Here is a 21,225-nt window from a genome sequence, read left to right on the forward strand (position 1 = left end):
GAACTGTGGAGCATGACGGACCATAGATGTCATGGCTGAACGATCGCTGCAGAGGTGTGTACAGGAGAATACACGTGCATTCATCGAACATCTGACCAGCCAGGTGAACAACGGGACTATCGACAGAGTCCCCCCGCAACAGAGGGGGCGCGACCCCCTCGACAGAGGCGACCCACCTCAACAGGGCCCCCCCTCGACAGGGCCGCCCCCCCTCGACAGGGGTCCCTCCCCCCTCGACAGGGGTCGTCCCACCCTCGACAGGTGTCCCCCCCCCCATCGACAGTGGTCCCCCCCTCCATCGACAGGGGTCCCCCCCATCGACAGGGGTCCACCCCCCCATCGACAGGGGTCCCCCCCCCATCGACAGGGGTCCCCCCCCTCGACAGTGTTCTCCCCCCTCGACAGAGCCGCTCCCCCCCCTCAACAGAGCTGCTCCCCCCCTCGACAGAGCCGCTCACCCTCGACAGGCCACCCCCCCTTGACAGGCCACCCCCCCTCAACTGGGACCCCCCCTCGACTGGGCCCCACCCCCTCGACAGGCCCCACCCCCTCGACAGGCCCAACCCCCTCGACAGGCCCAACCCCCTCGACAGGCCCCACCCCCTCGACAGGGGCCCCCCTGTCCACAGGGTCCCCCCCCCTCGACAAGGCCCCCCCCCCGTCCACAGGGCCCACCCCCCCTCGACAGGGGCGCCCCCCCTCGACAGGGGCGCCCCCCCTCGACAGGGGCGCCCCCCCTCGACAGGGGCGCCCTCCCTCGACAGGGGCGCCCCCCCTCGACAGAGGCGCCCCTCGACAGAGTCCTCTCGACAGAATCCCCTCGACAGAGTCCCCTCGACAGTGTCTTTCAGTCAGCGAACATTGCTGTGTATGGGCCTTTGCAGCAAGTGCCTGGTACGTGCACCCGTGCTGACTGTTGTTCATTGGCTACTAATGATGGAATTTACATGCAGCTGGACATCCTCTGAGTGGCGACATGTGGCCTTTTCACATGAATCACGTTTTATGCTCTATTCGACAACATGTCCGTTGGCATGTACTGAGTTGAATTTCTGAACGCAAAAACCCTGCAACAATCTTCAGAAGGGTCCGGGTTAGAGGAGTGGGTGTTGTGGTCTGCAGAAAGTTTTTGTGGCATTCTGTGGATGGTCTCGTTAACCTAGAGAGCGCAGTGCATCAAAACAAGTATTAATCAATCCTTGGGGGATAGTGTCCACGCCTACATGCAATTCATTTATCCTTGGCATGTGGCATCTACCAGTAGGTCAATGCAACGCGTCGCACAGTTCACAGAGCATGTGCGTGATTCGATTCGAAGAGCACCAAATTCTCCAGATTTAAACCCGATCGAGAATCAGTGCGAACACCTTAATCGGGCTGTTAGCATCATGGATCCTCAAACGAGAAACCTTCCGCAGTTGATCACGGCGCCACGGCCCCACATAGCTGTCGGTACCTGCCAGAACACCACTGACACTCTCACTACGGCCTGGACTGTGCTACAGGTGGCCACCTTAATGTGACTGGACAGTGTACCACTTAATGAGCCGATGATGACAGCATTTTAAACTTTTAAATTTAGTAAGTAATTATGCGATCTATTGAGAAATGTCCCTGTAAGCTCTCGTTACCCTTGGACAGCCCTCTTTCCAATCTGATCTTCCTCATTTCTCGGCCCTCTTAGCCGTTATAGTCACCTTCAGGAGAGTTAGAACGAAAAAAATTTTTTCACATTTTCGGATTATTATCTCATTAAAAAATTTGCAATTTTCCGATGAAATTTATATAAATAATCACTTATAAACTCAATGGGAAGTGTTTTATTTTATTTTTTAAAATATAATCTACACTGTTTGAAAATATTAAAATTCTTAAGTGCATTACTTCAAGATCTAATAAAATCGGTAATTTTTTTTATACAGGGTGGTCCATTGACAGTCACCGGGCCAAATATCTCACGAAATAAGCATCAAACGAAAAAACAACAAAGAACGAAACTCATCTAGCTTGAAGGGGGAAACAAGATGGCGGTATGGTTGGCCCGCTAGATGGCGCTGGCATAGGTAAAATTGATATCAACTGCGTTTTTTTAAAAATAGCAACCCGCATTTTTCATTACATATTCGTGTAGTACGTAAAGAAATGTGACTGTTTTAGTGGGACCACGTTTTTCGCTTTGTGATAGATAGCGCTGTAATACTCATAAACGCATAAGTACGTGGTATCACGTAACATTCCGCCAGTGCGGTCGGTATTTGCTTCGTGATACATTACCCGTGGTGAAATGGACCGTTTACCAACTGCGGAAAAGGTCGATACCGTATTATTGTATGGCTATTGTGATCAAAATGGCCAACGGGCAAGTGCTATGTATGCTGCTCGGTATCCTGGACGACATCATCCAAGTGTCCGGACCGTTCGCCAGATGGCTACGTTATTTAAGGAAACAGGAAGTGTTCAGCCACATGTGAAACGTCAACCACGACCTGCAACAAATGATGATGCCCAAGTACGTGTTTTAGCTGCTGTCGCGGCTGATCCACACATCAGTAGCAGACAAATTGCGCGAGAATCGAGAATCTCAAAAACGTCGATGTTGAGAATGCTACATCAACATCGACTGCACGCGTACCATATTTCTATGCACCAGGAATTGCATGGCGACGACTTTGAACGTCGTGTACAGTTCTGCCACTGGGAACGAGAGAAATTACGGGACGATGACAGAATTTTTGCACGCGTTCTGTTTAGCGACGAAGCGTCATTCACCAACAGCGGTAACGTAAACCGGCATAATATGCACTATTGGGCAACGGAAAATCCACGATGGGTGCGACAAGTGGAACATCAGCGACCTTGGCGGGTTAATATGTCGTGCGGCATTATGGGAGGAAGGACAATTGGCCCCTATTTTATCGATGGCAATCTAAATGGTGCAATGTATGCTGATTTCCTACGTAATGTTCTAGCGATGTTACTACAAGATGTTTCACTGCATGACAGAATAGCGATGTACTTCCAACATGATGGATGTCCGGCACATAGCTCGCGTGCGGTTGAAGCGGTATTGAATAGCATATTTCATGACAGGTGGATTGGTCGTCAAAGCACCATACCGTGGCCCGCACGTTCACCGGATCTGACGTCCCCGGATTTCTTTCTGTGGGGAAAGTTGAAGGATATTTCCTATCGTGATCCACCGACAAGGCCTGACAACATGCGTCAGCGCATTGTCAATGCATGTGCGAACATTACGGAAGGCGAACTACTCGCTGTTGAGAGGAGTGTCGTTACACGTACTGCCAAATGGATTGAGGTTGACGGACATCATTTTGAGCATTTACTGCATTAATGTGGTATTTACAGGTAATCACGCCGTAACAAACAAAAAAAAAAAAAAAAAAAAAAAAAAAGCTCTGAGCACTATGGGACTTAACTTCTGAGGTCATCAGTCACCTAGAACTTAGAACTACTTAAACCTAAGGACATCACACACACCCATGCCCGAGACGGGATTCGAACTTGCGACCGTAGCGGTCGCGCGGTACCAGACTGTAGCGCCTAGAACCGCTCGGCCACCAAAGCCGGCTCACGCCGTAACAGCATGCATTCTCAGAAGTAAGTTCACAAAGGTACATGTATCACATTGGAACAACCGAAATAAAATAAACGTACCTACGTTCTGCACTGTAATTTAAAAAACCTACCTGTTACGAACTGTTCGTCTAAAATTGTGAGCCATATGTTTGTGACTATTACAGCGCCATCTATCACAAAGCGAAAAGAGTAGTCCAAGTACAACATTCATATTTCTTTACGTGCTACACGAATATGTAGTAAATAATGGAGGTTCCTATTTAAAAAAAAAACGCAGTTGATATCCGTTTGACCTATGGCAGCGTCATCTAGCGGGCCAACCATACCGCCATCTGGTTTTCCCCTTCAAGTTAGAGAAGTTTCGTTCTTTGTAGTTTTTTGGTTTCACGCTTATTTCGTGATATATTTGGCCCGGTCACGATCATTGGACCAACCTGTATTGAAGGCTGTGGATTTCTGTTTTATAAAGAACATGTCCAGAAGAGGATGGACACCAGGTTGAGGAAGTTGAAACAAAGTTTGAGAGACAAACTTTCTGATGGTTCAACCATAAGAGGCAGGCTGACAGACAAAATAATGATGAACTATGGCAGTATTATGAGATGGCCATTAGAAATAATACTGAGGATTTATTGAAAATGAAGCAGGCGGTATGGGCTACCTTCTTCCACAGACTGTCAGATGATGAAAAACCACTACCCCATCTTTGCCCTCCTGGACCTGATTCATGATGCAATTACCGTAATGCCCAGCACTCAAACAGTTCATACAACCATGAACATTCCATCCCAGCAGCAGTCATGCATATCATAAAACCTATTTACAAAGACCTGGCAAATCCTGAATTACTGAAGATGTGTCTGCACGGTCAGACCCAAAATGCCAATGAGTCATTAAATAATCTTATATGAACTCGCTTACCAAAACATGTTTTTGTTGAAATGAATACACTAAAGTGGGGGTTACTGATCATGTTATTGCTTTTAATGATGGCAACACTGGTAAAGTGAATGTGCTAAGGTATACGGGGATTAATTGTGGAGCAAACAGCATGAGAGAACTTGAACGGACGGACAAGGTTCGCATTGATGAAGCAGAGTATGGGGCACAGCTGGCCACTAAGGAGTCCGGAAAGAAGAAAAGAAGAAAAAACTTTGAAAAAGATCAAGAGGGTGACATGCGGTATGGTGCAGGGTGCTTCTGAACGACTACAAATAAAAAATTAAGCATATATTAAGTGAGTTATAGCCTTTTGAAACTTTAGAAGCCCCTCCTGAAAATTTACATTTTCTGCTGCATTTTCCCCTAAATCTCAGTAACTACTTCGAGTAGAGTATTCAAATTTTCAGGGAGTAATAACACATATATCCTGATTCCACTGAACTGAAAGAAGAACATAATGTTATGCATGATTAAAATTATTTAGGGTAACGTACAAAAATACACAAAATTTTAACCGAGTAATTAAAAAAATTGTGTTTCCGAAAGCAGCAGCTGAAATGCAATTATTGTAGTTCAGTAATACAGGGAAGCCATGTCACTAAATTTAACATTCTCGAGACAGGGCGTTCCAACTCCCCTTAAATTAATTTTTCGCACAACTCGCTATATCAAAAACATCTGTTTTATAGACCTACAAATGATTGTTGTATCTGTCACCATCATTACTATGATCATTATTGCCGCGCGGGATTAGCCGAGCGGTTCAAATGGCTCTGAGCACTATGGGACTTAACTGCTAAGGTCATCAGTCCCATAGAACTTAGAACTACTTAAACCTAACTAACCTAAGGACATCACACACATCCATGCCCGAGGCAGGATTCGAACCTGCGACAGTAGCGGTCGCGCGGTTCCAGACTGTAGCGCCTAGAACCGCTCGGCCACTTCGGCCGGCAGCCGAGCGGGCTAGGGCGCTGCAGTCATGGACTGTGCGGCTGGTCCCGGCGGAGGTTCGAATCCTCCCTTGGGCATGGGTGTTTGTGTTTATCAGTAGGATAATTTAGGTTAAGTAGTGTGTAAGCTTAGGGACTGATGACCTTAGCAGTTGAGTCTCATCAGATTTCACACACATTTGAACATTTTTTATGATCATTATTATTTTTATTATTATTATTAGGTTATTATTATTAATATTATTAGTATATTATTAGCATTATTATTGTCAGTATTAGTGGCTGCAATAGTATAGCTGATAGCAGTATTAACTTTGTTAGCTCATAGTCAGTATCATCTACTCACGCTGACATTTCCGACACTCGAATAGTTTTAATACCTGCTGTCATCTTAAAATTGTTATTTCTTAGGTAAGTATGACATAAAACAACTACTGTGTGTGTATGTGGAACGCTGTCCAATATAAGACAGGGGCTGATGGCTCGAACCAGGTTAAATAAATCATTCGCATTTTCTGTTGCAACTGGAAGCCGTTATATGGGTAATGGTTGGGTTCAGGGTTCCACGACAGTCACTTGGTAATACGCATACAATTTTATTAATTTTTTTGGAGTCTGGCTTCCAGTATCAAGTGTAGTGTCGGAACTGCCTCTTTCGTGTCCTTACCTATCCAAAAGCTAAGTTGATCATCATATAACAGATCCTCAACTCTTTCATCTGTGCTTCATTTAGAACTGTCCAGCTCACTGTGCGACAGCTGCCTCCAGCTCTCTGAGAATTCCTTCGCCTCTCTGCCGCGTGGTTCCTCGTCAATAGCGCAGTTCTGAACTGCACTGTGCGAGCGCGACGTATTTCGTGTTGACGCACCTTGAGAAAAACTGCCGACCGCTGTGGCCGAGCGGTTCTACGCGCTTCAGTCCGGAACCGAGCTGCTGCTACGGTCGCAGGTTCGAATCCTGCCTCGGGCATGGATGTGTGTGATGTTCTTAGGTTAGTTAGGTTTAAGTAGTTCTAAGTCTAGGGGACTGATGACCTCAGATGTTAAGTCCCATAGTGCTTATAGTCATTTTTTATTTTTATTTATTTATTGTTCCGTGAGACCAAATTAAGGAGAAGTCTCCATGTTCATGGAACGAGTCAATACATGAAATTATAACACGATAGTAGAAACAGATAAAATGAAATATAAGAAACGTATTCAGGCGACAATTCTTAAGTTTAAATAAAGAAAATTAACAATGTAACACTGGAATTTGCTTAATTTTTCAGCTCTTCCAGGAGCTCCTCGACAGAGTAGAAGGAGTGAGCCATAAGGAAACTCTTCAGTTTAGACTTAAAAGTGTTTGGGCTACTGCTAAGATTTTTGAGTTCTTGTGGTAGCTTACCGAAAATGGTTGCAACAGAATACTGCACTCCTTTCTGCAGAAGAGTCAAGGAAGTGCATTCTACATGCAGATTTGATTTCTGCCTAGTATTAACTGAGTGAAAGCTGCTAACTCTTGGGAATAAGCTAATATGGCTAACAACAAACGACACTAAAGAAAATATACACTGTGAGGGCAATGTCAGAATTCCCAGACTATTGAATAGGGGTCGACAAGAGGTTCTCGAACTTACACTACATATAGCTCGAACAGCCCGTTTTTGAGCCAAAAATTCCCATTTTTGAATCAGAAGAATTACCCCAAAAAAATAATACCATATGACATAAGCGTATGAAAATATGCGAATTAGACTACTTTTCGTGTTGAAGTGTCACTTATTTCAGATACTGTTTCAATGGTAAATAAAGCAGCATTTAGTTTCTGAACAAGACCCTGAACATGGGCTTTCCACAACAGCTTACTATCTATCCGAACGCCTAGGAACTTGAACTGTTCCGTCTCGCTTATAATATGCCCATTCTGTCTGATCAAAATATGAGTTCTTGTTGAATTGTGAGTTAGAAACTGTAAAAACTGAGACTTATTGTGATTTAGCATCAAATTATTTTCCACAAGCCACGAACTTATTTCACGAACTACATTATTTGATACTGTTTCAATATTACACACGAGATCCTTCACTACCAAGCTGGTGTCATCAGCAAACAGAAATATTTTTGAATCACCGGTAATACTAGAAGGCATATCATTTATATAAATAAGAAACAGCAGAGGCCCCAGCACCGACCCTTGGGGAACGCCCCACTTAACAGTACCCCATTGGGACTGAACATCACTACCACTCTCAATATTTCGGAGAATTACCTTCTGCTTTCCGTTCTTAAAGTAAGAGGCGAACCAATTGTAAGCTACTCCCCTTACTCCATAATGGTCCAACTTCTGCAGTAATATTTTGTGGTCAACACAGTGAAAAGCATTTGTTAAATCAAGAACCATTTTTTGAGAAAAACTGTGATGTTGCAGGTTCACAGAGACAGCTTTTGATGTGGAGTACAGGCCAATCATCCGCACCTACTACACCCTCTGCTGGAGCGGAAGATGCAGCAAGAACCGCGTCTTCTGGCAGACTCTCAAGACCTCGAAGGTGAGTCGGTCCACCGATCACACAGCACGGTGACCCCCTTTCAAGACCATCCATCTGCCTCGTTTCGCGTGATTCAGATGCCGCTGCATCGGAGTTCGTGTTACTCACACGCTGTATTTGGAATAAGCACTTAAGTTTGGTAGTAGAGAAAGCGACTGGTCGAATGCAGTTATTTGGGAGAATTTCACACAAGTGTAACTCTTCTCTGGAGAAGGTCACATACACAGCACTAATGTGAGCCACTGCAATATTCTTAGTCCCGACCAGGTCGGATTAAAGGATGACGTCGAAGCAATTCAGATGAACCCTCTGCCAGGCACTTAAATGTGATTTGCAGAGTATGCATGTAGATGTAGACAGGCTGCTAGGTCTACTAACGGTAGGTCCAGTCACCACATGTGTAAGCTGGAACTTCTGTAACCGTCCGCGGTGGCCGTGCGGTTCTAGGCAATACAGTCTGGAGCCGAGCGACCACTACGGTCGCAGGTTCGAATCCTGCCTCGGGCATGGATGTGTGTGATGTCCTTAGGTTAGTTAGGTTTAATTAGTTCTAAGTTCTAGGCGACTGATGACCTTAGAAGTTAAGTCGCATAGTGCTCAGAGCCATTTGAACCATTATTGAACTTCTGTATCTTGGAAATGGATAAAGATGTAAAGAAAATTTTCAAGGTAGTTCCAGATAGGGATATTACGTATATATCGGAAAAAATTAAGCCAATTTGCGGCGCATAGCCGTCTTGGTATCCGCGGCTATGGGTTTCGTCCGAAGCCGAAAAAAATGAAAAGGTGAAAAATGCTTTTTTTTGGGGTTTTCTGAGGAACAGCCCATGAATCATCATTCATTTGGTCGTGCGGTAGCGTTATCGCTTCCCGCGCCCGGGTTCCCGGGTTCGATTCCCGGCGGGGTCAGGTATTTTCTCTGCCTCGTGATGACTGGGTGTCGTGTGATGTCCTTAGGTTAGTTAGGTTTAAGTAGTTCTAAGTTCTAGGGGACTGATGACCATAGATGTTAAGTCCCATAGTGCTCAGAGCCATTTGAACCATCATTCATTCTGTTTTGTCCCCGTCACCACTGTTGAGTCTTGTACGATAGAAATCAAGGAAGAGGATGTTCTTTGGTGGCCAGTATCCTCTTTCTACAACACAACTGCACACCTGTTTTAACAGGGCTCTTAGTTTGTATATAAAGATAGTAACTGTTCTCGAAAGAACAGATACCATTGATGACCGTGCAGCTTCTCTAGAACAAATGATAATTAATTGAAACCCTCAGCTGCCGACAGGTATTGTTGTTATATCTCGATGGCGACAGCTGAAAATGTGTGCTCCGACCGGGAGCTTCGAGACAGAGCTGACGGTGCTCAGGTTTCCTACACTACTGGCCATTAAAATTGCAACACCACGAAGATGTGCTACATACGCGAAATGAAACCGACAGGAAGAAGATGCTGTGACATGCCAATCATTAGCTTTTCAAGCATTCACGCAAGGTTGGCGCCGGTGCCGATACCTACAAGGTGCTGACATGAGGAAAGTTTCCAACCGGTTTCTCATACACAAACAGCAGTTGACAGGCGTTGCCTGGTGAAACGTTGTTGTGATGCCTCGTGTCAGGAGGAGAAGTGCGTACCATCACGTTTCCGACTTTGATAAAGGTCGGATTGTAGCCTATCACGATTGCGGTTTATCGTATCGCGACATTGCTGCTCGCGTTGGTCGAGATCTAATGACTGTTAGCAAAATATGGAATCGGTGGGTGCAGGAGGGTAATACGGAACGGCCACGTATCACTAGCAGCCCAGAGTACAGGCATCTTACCCACATGGCTGTAACGGATCGTGCAGCCACGACTCGATCCCTGAGTCAACAGATAGGGACGTTTGCAAGACAACAACCATCTGCACGAACAGTTCGACAACGTTTGCAGCAGCGTCGACTATCAGCTCGGAGACCGTGGCTGCCGTTACCCTTGACACTGCATCACAGACAGGAGCACCTGCGATGGTGTACTCGACGACGAACCTGGGTGCACAAATGGCAAAACGTCATTTCTTCGGATGAATTCAGGTTCTGTTTACAGCTTCATGATGGTCGCATCCTTGTTTGGCGACATCACCGTGAATGCACATTGGAAGCGTGTATTCGTCATCGTCATACTGGCGTATCACCCGGCGTGATGGTATGGGGTGCCATTGGTTACACGTCTCGGTCACCTCTTGTTCGCATTGACGGCACTTTGAACAGTGGACGTTACATTTCCCTGTGAAACCTAACATTTCAGCAGGATAATGCACGACCGCATGTTGCAGGTCCTGTATGGGCCTGTCTGGATACAGAAAATGTTCGACTGCTGCCCTGGCCAGCACATTCTCCAGATCTCTCACCAATTGAAAACGTCTGGTCGATGGTGGCCGAGCAACTGGCTCGTCACAATACGCCAGTCACTATTCTTGATGAACAATGGTATTGTGTTGAAGCTGCATGGGCAGCTGTACCTGTACACGCCAACCAAGCTCTGTTTGACTCAAAGCCCAGGCGTATCAAGGCCGTTATTAGGGCCTAATTTCTCAAGATGTAAGCACCCAAATTGTGTGAAAATGTAATCACATGTCAGTTCTAGTATAATATATTTGTCCAATGAATACCCGTTTATCATCTATATTTCTTCTTGGTGTAGCAATTTTAATAGCCAGTAGTGTAATCCAAATGTCCAGACGACACATCATCGTTGACTCACGGTCTAACCGCAATGATGCCAAGCTCACAGCAATCATAATTGACAATGTCGTTGTGTCAGCATGGGAGCACGTAGGGGTCGCCTGTTCCAGAATCCATGTTCAACAATGTGTGCTGACCTGAGTGCTCTGAAACACTTGTGCCTGAATTTCAGATGCGGCACAATCGCCATCCATAACGCATTACAGTCAAGCCTCTGACCTCCACGTTTTGAGGTGAGGCATAGACGTGATTTCACTGTCTTTGAACTACTTTCCACAGATTCTCATGACAGCAGCATATCAACAACCAATCAGCTTCACCATTTCAGAGATCCTAGTTCCCAGGTTATGGTCCATAACAATCTGTTCTGTGTCAAAGTGGCTTGTGTGTGTATTGATTGAACCAAGGACCCAGAAAAGATACAGAGGCTTCGTCCTGCCATAGTCCTCAGTGGTTCACAACCCCACAACAGGCCACAGCAGTCCACCCACTCCATAGCTGCCCCACACTGAACCCATGGTTATTGTGCGGTTCGGCCCCCTGCGGATCGCCCCCATGGGAAGGTCTCATACCTGATCAGTGTAACCCCAAATGTTTGCGTGGTAGAGTAATTACGGCGTAAGCATACATGGAGACTGTTTGCGTAGCAATGTCGACATAGTGTAACTGGTCCGCTCACAAATAGACCGAAGGAAAAATGACGATCTATCTCCACACGAGTCCTAGTTTCTACAATCTTCGTGGTCCGCTCACAAATAGACCGAGGGAAAAATGACGATCTACCTCCACACGAGTCCTAGTTTCTCAAATCTTCGTGGTCCGCTCACAAATAGACCGAGGGAAAAATGACGATCTACCTCCACACGAGTCCTAGTTTCTCAAATCTTCGTGGTCCGCTCACAAATAGACCGAGGGAAAAATGACGATCTACCTCCACACGTCCTAGTTTCTCAAATCTTCGTGGTCCGCTCACAAATAGACCGAGGAAAAAATGACGATCTACCTCTACACGAGTCCTAGTTTCTCAAATCTTCGTGGTCCGCTCACAAATGGACCGAGGGAAAATTGACGATCTACCTCCACACGAGTCCTAGTTTCTCAAATCTTCGTGGTCCGCTCACCAATAGACCGAGGGAAAAATGACGATCTACCTCCACACGAGTCCTAGTTTCTCAAATCTTCGTGGTCCGCTCACAAATAGACCGAGGGAAAAATGACAATCTACCTCCACACGAGTCCTAGTTTCTCAAATCTTTGTGGTCCGCTCACAAATAGACTGAGGGAAAAATGACGATCTACCTCCACACGAGTCCTACTTTCTCAAATCTTGGTGGTACACTCACAGACCTAGGGAAAAATGACGATCTACCTCCACACAAGTCCTAGTTTCTCAAATCTTCGTGGCCCGTTCACAAATAGACCGAGGGAAAAATGACGATCTACCTCCACATGAGTCCTACTTTCCCAAATCTTCGTGGTCCACTCACAGACCGAGGGAAAAATGACGATCTACCTCCACACGAGTCCTAGTTTCTCAAATCTTCGTTGTCCACTCACAGACCGAGGGAAAAATGACGATCTACCTCCATACGAGTCCTAGTTTCTCAAATCTACGTGGTCCACTCACAGACCGAGGGAAAAATGACGATCTACCTCCACACGAGTCCTAGTTTCTCAAATCTTCGTGGTCCGCTCACAAATAGACCGAGGGAAATATGACGATCTACCTCCACACGAGTCCTAGTTTCTCAAATCTTCGTGGTCCGCTCACAAATAGACCGAGGGAAAGGTGACGATCTACCTCCACACGTGTCCTACTTTCCCAAATCTTCGTGGTTTGCTCACAGACCGAGGGAAAAATGACGATCTACCTCCACATGAGTCCTAGCTTCTCAAATCTTCGTGGTCCTTCATCGAAAAGACGTCGCGGCTGGAGTGTCGTTCTGCAGTCACCTTCAAATGCCGGTTCTCTAAATTTTCTCAATTTTGTTCCTCGAAAAGAGCGTCGCCTTCCTCCGGGAATTCCGTCTTGAGTTCCCAAAGCATCTCCGTAACATTTGCTTGTTGTTCGAAACTACTGGTAATAAACCTAGCAGCCGCCTTCTGAATTGCTTCGATGTTGTCCTTCAACCCGACCTCATATAGATCACGAACACTCGAGCAGTACTTAAGGACAGCCTCCTATACGCTATCTCCTTGCAGGTGAACCACTCTTTCCTAAAATTGTCCCAATAAACCAAACGCTTAGCAGTGTTGCGCACAATTACTTAGACGACGTGACTGTGTCAAGCTGGGCACTAGTAATACTCTATCCGAACATTACAGGTTTCTTTTTCCTGCTTATCCGCATTAACTCAAATTTTTCTACATGTAGAGCTAACTGCCATTCATCACACCAACTAAAAATTTTGTCTAAGTCGTCTTGCTTCCTCCTACACTCTCTCTATTTCGAAATTTTACTGTATACCGCAGCATGATCAGCAAACATCTGCAGATTGTTGCCCACCCTGTCAGTCAAATCATTTACGTACACAGAGAACAACAGTGTTCCCATCGAACTTCCCTGAGCACTCTTCACGATACTCACGCCTCTGAAATATCTGGGAACCTAATTCGTATGTTGTACCTTCTTTAACAGCCTACAGTGGGGACACCACGTCACATGCGCTTCGTACAGCTAGAGATATGAAATCTGCCTTTTGCACGGCTGTATTGTGACAAAGGGCAAGCTTTCTCTAAAGGCTATGTTTTCTCTAACCATGATGATTCGTGGACGTAAGCTTCTCGGTCTCAAGAAAATTTATTACATTCGAGCTGAGAATACTTTCAAGGATTGTGCATCAAGTCAACGTTAGGGATATTGGTCTGTAATTTTGCGGGCCTGTTGCTTTGCCCTTCTCATATACTGGAGGCACCTACGCTTTTTTACCAATCGTTTCGAACATCAGGCTGGGCTAGAGATGCGCAATAAGTCCTATCTAGGTAATGGTCTAATGCCGTAGATTAATCTTTGTGAAACTGAAATGGGATTCCATCTGAACCTGGCGACTTATTTGTTTTTAAGACTTTCAGTTGTTTCTCTATCCCAGGCATCCTTATTACTATGTCGTCCATACGCAAGACTGTCCGATGGTCAAATGACTGTATGTTTGTACAATTCTCCTGCTTGAAAGATTTCTTGAATGCGAAATTTAAAATTTCGGGTTTCGTTTCGCTATCTTCAAATGCCACACCAGAATGGCCAACAAAGGACTGAATGGAAGCCTTGGACCCGCTTAGCGACTTGAGGTAGGACCAGAATTTTGTCGCGGTCTCTGCCAGGTAAGGTAGGATGGTGGTAGCTTCACGCACAGATCTCTTCACAAGTGCACGAATCTCTGCAAACCTTTGCTTGCCGTCATTTGCGCCTTCTCTTCTGAACTGCGAGTGCAACAGCCACTGCTTCCTCAGCAGTTTCCGAATTTCGTTATAAAACCGTGGTGAGCCTTTTCCGTCCTTGACCAATCTACTAGGCAAATAATTCTCCAGACCACGATTTACAGTCTACTTAAACTTTCCCCATTTGTGGCCCGTATCGTCCCTAGAACGATTCCGTATTCGACTCTGTTCCACTTGTATGTCGTCCCTACCTCTTTACCTGCTCACTATGCCAACATGCGCGTTCACTTTCCAGGAGGGCAGTGATCCTAATGTTTTGACCCGTGTAAGCGTGACTGACTCATAGTCCTGTCCCATAATGCAGTCGAGAACTAGCCTTGTGAGTTTCCCACCCATCTGCTTTGCAGATGACGCAGTCATACAGGACCATGGTGGAGTGCTGCCTGGGCTACAGCAGAGCATTGCAGCCTGATGACTGCCGACCCAGTACGGGCCCATTTGAATCATAGTCTTGTCTCGTAACATAGCTGAGAACGGCCCCCATCAATTTTGCATCCCTTTCTTTTGCAGGTGGTTCAGTTGTACAGGGCAGAGGTGGAGTGCTGGCCAGGCTACAGCAGCAGATCATCATAATCCGACAACTGCCAACCCACCGTAGGCACAAGTGGCTCACAGTGTTGTCTCATAATATAGCTGCCAACTGCCTCCATCATTTTGTACCCTTCATTTTTGTAGGTGGTTCAATCATACAGGACCAAGGTGGAGAGCTGGCCATGCTACAGTAGGGCATCAGAATCCAACAACTGCCAACTCACCTTAGGCACAAGTGGCTCATAGTCATGTAATGTAGCTGACAGATGCCCCCGTCAGTTTGTACCCTCCATGTTTTGCAGGTGGTTCTGTCATAAAGGACTGAAGTGGAGAGCTGGCCATGCAACAGTAGGGCATCATAATCCAACAACTGCCAACTCACCTTAGGCACAAGTGGCTCATAGTCATGTAATGTAGCTGACAGATGCCCCCGTCAGTTTGTACCCTCCATGTTTTGCAGGTGGTTCTGTCATACAGGACTGAAGTGGAGAGCTGGCCATGCTACAGCAGGGCATCATAATCCCACAACTTCCAATCCACTGTAGGCACAAGTGACTCAGAGTCTTGTAATATAGCTGAGAACTGCCCTTTTTAATTTCCATGTTTCATGTTTTGCAGGTGGTTCAGTCATACAGGACTGTGGTGGAGTGCTGGCCAGGCTACAGCAGCAGGACATCATAATCCGACAACTGCCAACCCACCACAGCCACAAGTGGCTCAGAGTCTTGTCTCTTAATATAGCTGAGAACTGCACACATCAATTTGCACCTTTCATGATTTGCAGGTGGTTCAGTCATACAGACCGAGGTGGGGTGCTGGCCAGGCTACAGCAGGGCATCATAATCCGACAACCGCCAAACCACTGTAGGCACAAGTGGCTCATAGTCTTGTCTCATAATACAGCTAAGAACCGCCCCTGTCAATTTTGCACCCCCATGTTTTGCCGGTGGTGCAGTCATACAGGACTGAGCTGGAGTGCTGGCCATGCTACAGCAGGGCATCATAATCCAACAACTGCCAACTCACCGTATGTACAAGTGGCTCATAGTCTTGTCTTGTAATATAGCTGAGAACTGCCCTATGTCAAATTGAACCTTCCATGATTTGCAGGTGGTTCAGTCATATAGGAGAGAGGTGGAGTACTGGCCAGGCTACAGTGGGGCATCATGATCTGACAACTGCCAACTCACCGTAGGCATATGTGGGTCATAGTCTTGTCTCGTATTATTGCTGAGAACTGCAGTATGTCAGTTTACACCCTCCACGTTTTGTAGGTGGTTCAGTCATACAGGACCAAGTTGGACTGCTGGCCAAGCTAAAGTGGGGCACCATGATCTGCCAACTGCCAACCCACCACATGTACAAGTGGCTCATAGTCTTGTCTTGTAATATAGCTGAGAACTGCCCCTGTCAGTTTCCACGTTTCATGTTTTGCAGGTGGTTCAGTCATACAGGACCGAGGTGGAGTGCTGGTCAGGCTACAGCAGAGCATCATAATACAACTGCCAACACACCGTAGGCACATGTGGCTTATAGTCATGTCTCTTAATATAGCTGAGTACTGTCCTAGTCAACTTGCACCTTCCATGTTTTACAGGTGGTCCAGTTATAGAGGATCGAGGTGGAGTGCTGCCCAGGCTATGGCGGAGCAACATGATCCGAGAACTGCCAACTCACCATAGCCACATGTGGCTTTTAGCCTTCTCATAATATAGCTGAGAACTGCCCTATGTCAATTTGCACCTTCCATGTTTTGCAAGTGGTTCAGTCATAGAGGACAGAGGGGGAGTGCTGGCCAGGCTACAGTGGGGCATCATGATCCGACAACTGTCAACTCACTGTAGGCACATGTGAGTCATAGCCTTGTATCGCAACATAGCTGAGAACAGGTCCAATCAATTTTGCATCCCCTTGTTTTGCAGGTGGTTCAGTCATACAGGACCAAGCTGGAGTGCTGTCCAGGCTAGAGTAGGTCATCATAATCAGACAGCTGCCAATCCATCATAGGCACATGTGGCTAATAGTCTTGTAATATAGCTGAGAACTGCCCTATGTCAAATTGAACCTTCCATGTTTTGCAGGTGGTTCAGTCATACAGGAGCGAGGTGGAGTACTGGCCAGGCTACAGTGGGGCATCATGATCCGACAACTGCCAACTCACTGTAGGCATATGTGGGTCATAGCCCTGTCTCGTATTATTGCTGAGAACTGCAGTATGTCAGTTTACACCCTCCACGTTTTGTAGGTGGTTCAGTCATACAGGACCAAGTTGGACTGCTGGCCAAGCTCCAGTGGGGCACCATGATCCGACAACTGCCAACCCACCGTAGGCACATGTGGCTCATAGTCTTGTCTCTCAATATAGCTGAGAACTGTCCCAGTCAATTTGTACCTTTCACGTTTTGCAGGTGATTCAGTCATACAGGACCGAGGTGGAGTGCTGCCCGGGCTACAGCAGGGCGTCACAATCCCACGACTGCGAACCCGTCTGTGAAGGAGGCTGTGCTCCGAGGCAGGAGTGTTCTGCTCCAGGCAGGTGGGTGCTCAGCTGGTTCAATGTTCACAGTAAATGCTCAGCTTGCAGCTGTAGATCTGCTACCATCCTGTGAGGTGTGCCCGCATCTCGTGGTCGTGCGGTAGCGTTCTCGCTTCCCACACCCGGGTTCCCGGGTTCGATTCCCGGCGGGGTCAGGGATTTTCTCTGCCTCGTGATGGCTGGGTGTTGTGTGCTGTCCTTAGGTTAGTTAGGTTTAAGTAGTTCTAAGTTCTAGGGGACTTATGACCACAGCAGTTGAGTCCCATAGTGCTCAGAGCCATTTGAACCATTTGAACCTGTGAGGTGTGGAATTTTTCTTACCCTTGTTTTACACTGACATAAGAAAAGATTGCATTACCAAGGAGGAGTTGTGTGACACATACGGAAGTTTCAACAGAAGTAATATTATAATGTTCTTAGAACTTTCAGCATTGTGCATGATAATGATATAAAAGCAGAAATCTAGGTAGAACAGAATAAAATAGTACGCAGTCAAATGACAGTTTACTATTTTAAAAGGTTATGCTTGATTGTAGCTCAAGACTATCAAAAACTTTTTAAACAAATATTTCTACGAAACTTCCTGGCAGATTAAAACTGTGTGCCCGACCGAGACTCGAACTCGGGACCTTTGCCTTTCGCGGGCAAGTGCTCTTGCCCGCGAAAGGCAAAGGTCCCGAGTTCGAGTCTCGGTCGGGCACACAGTTTTAATCTGCCAGGAAGCTTCATATCAGCGCACACTCCGCTGCAGAGTGAATATCTCATTCTGGAAACATCCCCCAGGCTGTGGCTAAGCCATGTCTCCGCAGTATCCTTTCTTTCAGGAGTGCTAGTTCTGCAAGGCTCGCAGGAGAGCTTCTGTAAAGTTTGGAAGGTAGGAGACGAGATACTGGCAGAAGTAAGGCTGTGAGACCGGGCGTGAGTCGTGCTTCGGTAGCTCAGATGGTAGAGCACTTGCCCGCGAAAGGCAAAGGTCCCGAGTTCGAGTTTCGGTCGGGCACACAGTTTTAATCTGCCAGGAAGGTTCATATCAGCGCACACTCCGCTGCAGAGTGAATATCTCATTCTGGAAACATCCCCCAGGCTGTGGCTAAGCCATGTCTCCGCAGTATCCTTTCTTTCAGGAGTGCTAGTTCTGCAAGGCTCGCAGGAGAGCTTCTGTAAAGTTTGGAAGGTAGGAGACGAGATACTGGCAGAAGTAAGGCTGTGAGACCGGGCGTGAGTCGTGCTTCGGTAGCTCAGATGGTAGAGCACTTGCCCGCGAAAGGCAAAGGTCCCGAGTTCGAGTCTCGGTCGGGCACACAGTTTTAATCTGCCAGGAAGTTTCATATCAGCGCACACTCCGCTGCAGAGTGAATATCTCATTCTGGAAATATTTCTACTTCTGAAAGATGATGTTCTACCGTACCTTCCTTCGTCGTCGGCGTTGTCGTTGTTGCCGTGAGGCACCGTTATACCAAGTGAAAGGCGCGTCGATCTTAGGGCACGAGATATGGTAACCTTAAATCATTGACAACACACGACGGTCACGGTAGCACCTGATTCCAGAATAGCTGCAGTAGTTAGGATCTACGAACTACCCCCTCTTGACCAGGTCCCCAAAACTCTTAACGAGATCCCTTCGAAGCAAATTGTCATAAAGATCGTCTATAAAGGCTTCGTACAACGATAAGAAATGTTACAGTTTATGGAATAATAACAGATACGACCAAATTGTCTTGTTTCTTCTGTTTTACTTAACGTAACTTTGTTCACAGTTTTATTTCGCATTTACCACTCATTCACACCCTGATGTGGAGTATATGCGAGTGCCTGAACCCTAACTCCCAAGTTCCATCGAAACCCTTTGATGAACAATTTTGGTTGCTCGACACCAACAGTCAATGATAATGATACAATATTTTGTTATTGACTCTTCCAGTTTAGCCACCGCCCTCCACGAATGTTTTTTAGGCCGCTATTATTAAGAGTTCGCGTAAAAGTTAACGTTTTTCTCCTTTTCATAAATTGGAGCCCGCTCTCTGCGATATAATTAAAAAAAAAAAGTCTCAATACCGCGTCCCTCGTGAGATGCGTATAGATTTATCCCGGAATTTACCGCCCTGTAGGTGTACTCAATTTAATGACCACACTTCGCTATCCGCGATTTCGTGTAACTAATTATCCTTTTGTTACTCTGATCGTGTACCGTAGTTATCTAAAACCCGCCCCTATATTTTTTCATAACGCACAATTAGCACTTCTTTACTTGTTTATTTCTAAGAGTAAACGAAAAAATGACGCCGTATCATCGGCTTCGTCGATATAAAGCAAAACACCTCAATATGCCCAATTTTATCTCTTCTTATAGGATCGGCTACCTTACTCATTAATTTACTACATATTATTTCCAATAACACTAAACAGGTATCGCCGTTATATTTTAATTGTATTCAAAAGCATATTATTATTTCTTTCTTGTCTCAGACGTTATGTCTGGTTAAAAATGGAAGGTGACACGGACCTTGATCAAGCGTGACTTCCTTTTAACTGTACGGTATACGTTACATTGCATTTAGGAACTTTCGGGTAATTGGACAAGTGTCAATAATTACAGATTTCTGTAGTTGTATATATAAGTTTGGATGTAGCTGTATTGCATTGATGTACTGGTGGATATTGTGTGGTATGACTCCTGTAGTTGATAGTATAATTGGTATAATGTCAACTTTATCCTGATGCCACATGTCCTTGACTTCCTCAGCCAGTTGGATGTATTTTTCAATTTTTTCTCCTGTTTTCTTTTGTATATTTGTTGTATTGGGTATGGATATTTCGATTAGTTGTGTTAATTTCTTCTTTTTATTGGTGAGTATGATGTCAGGTTTGTTATGTGGTGTTGTTTTATCTGTTATAATGGTTCTGTTCCAGTATAATTTGTATTCATCGTTCTCCATCACATTTTGTGGTGCATACTTGTATGTGGGAACATGTTGTTTTATAAGTTTATGTTGTAAGGCAAGCTGTTGATGTATTATTTTTGCTGCATTGTCATGTCTTCTGGGGTATTCTGTATTTGCTAGTATTGTACATCCACTTGTGATGTGATCTACTGCTTCTATTTGTTGATTGCAAAGTCTGCATTTATCTATTGTGGTATTGGGATCTTTAATAATATTCTTGCTGTAATATCTGGTGTTTATTGTTTGATCCTGTATTGCAATCATGAATCCTTCCGTCTCACTGTATATATTGCCTTTTCTTAGCCATGTGTTGGATGCGTCTTGATCGATGTGTGGCTGTGTTAGATAATACAGGTGCTTGCCATGTAGTGTTTTCTTTTTCCAATTTACTTTCTTCGTATCTGTTGATGTTATGTGATCTAAAGGTTTGTAGAAGTGGTTATGAAATTGCAATGGTGTAGCCGATGTATTTATATGGGTGATTGCTTTGTGTATTTTGCTAGTTTCTGCTCGTTCTATAAAGAATTTTCTTAAATTGTCTACCTGTCCATAATGTAGGTTTTTTATGTCGATAAATCTCCTTCCTCCTTCCTTTCTGCTTAATGTGAATCTTTCAGTTGCTGAATGTATGTGATGTATTCTATATTTGTGGCATTTTGATCGTGTAAGTGTATTGAGTGCTTCTAGGTCTGTGTTACTCCATTTCACTACTCCAAATGAGTAGGTCAATATTGGTATAGCATAAGTATTTATAGCTTTTGTCTTGTTTCTTGCTGTCAATTCTGTTTTCAGTATTTTTGTTAGTCTTTGTCTATATTTTTCTTTTAGTTCTTCTTTAATATTTGTATTACCTATTCCTATTTTTTGTCTGTATCCTAGATATTTATAGGCATCTGTTTTTTCCATCGCTTCTATGCAGTCGCTGTGGTTATCCAATATGTAATCTTCTTGTTTAGTGTGTTTTCCCTTGACTATGCTATTTTTCTTACATTTGTCTGTGCCAAAAGCCATATTTATATCATTGCTGAATACTTCTGT

At 45.3% G+C, this 21,225-nt stretch overlaps 1 protein-coding gene across 2 annotated transcripts in view; it reads left to right on the top strand.

Moving 5' to 3' along the window:
• LOC126215276 (epidermal growth factor-like protein) overlaps positions 1 to 21,225 on the top strand; it is a 188,235-nt gene that overhangs the window by 69,935 nt on the left and 97,075 nt on the right. For both annotated transcript variants that reach the window (XM_049941964.1, XM_049941965.1), the window contains exons 2-3: positions 7,902 to 8,022; positions 17,118 to 17,245. In XM_049941964.1, the coding sequence (XP_049797921.1) occupies positions 7,902 to 8,022; positions 17,118 to 17,245 (249 nt within the window). The remainder of the gene's footprint in view (positions 1 to 7,901; positions 8,023 to 17,117; positions 17,246 to 21,225) is intronic.

Source organism: Schistocerca nitens, chromosome 12 (assembly GCF_023898315.1).
Source record: "Schistocerca nitens isolate TAMUIC-IGC-003100 chromosome 12, iqSchNite1.1, whole genome shotgun sequence".
NCBI lineage: Eukaryota > Metazoa > Arthropoda > Insecta > Orthoptera > Acrididae > Schistocerca > Schistocerca nitens.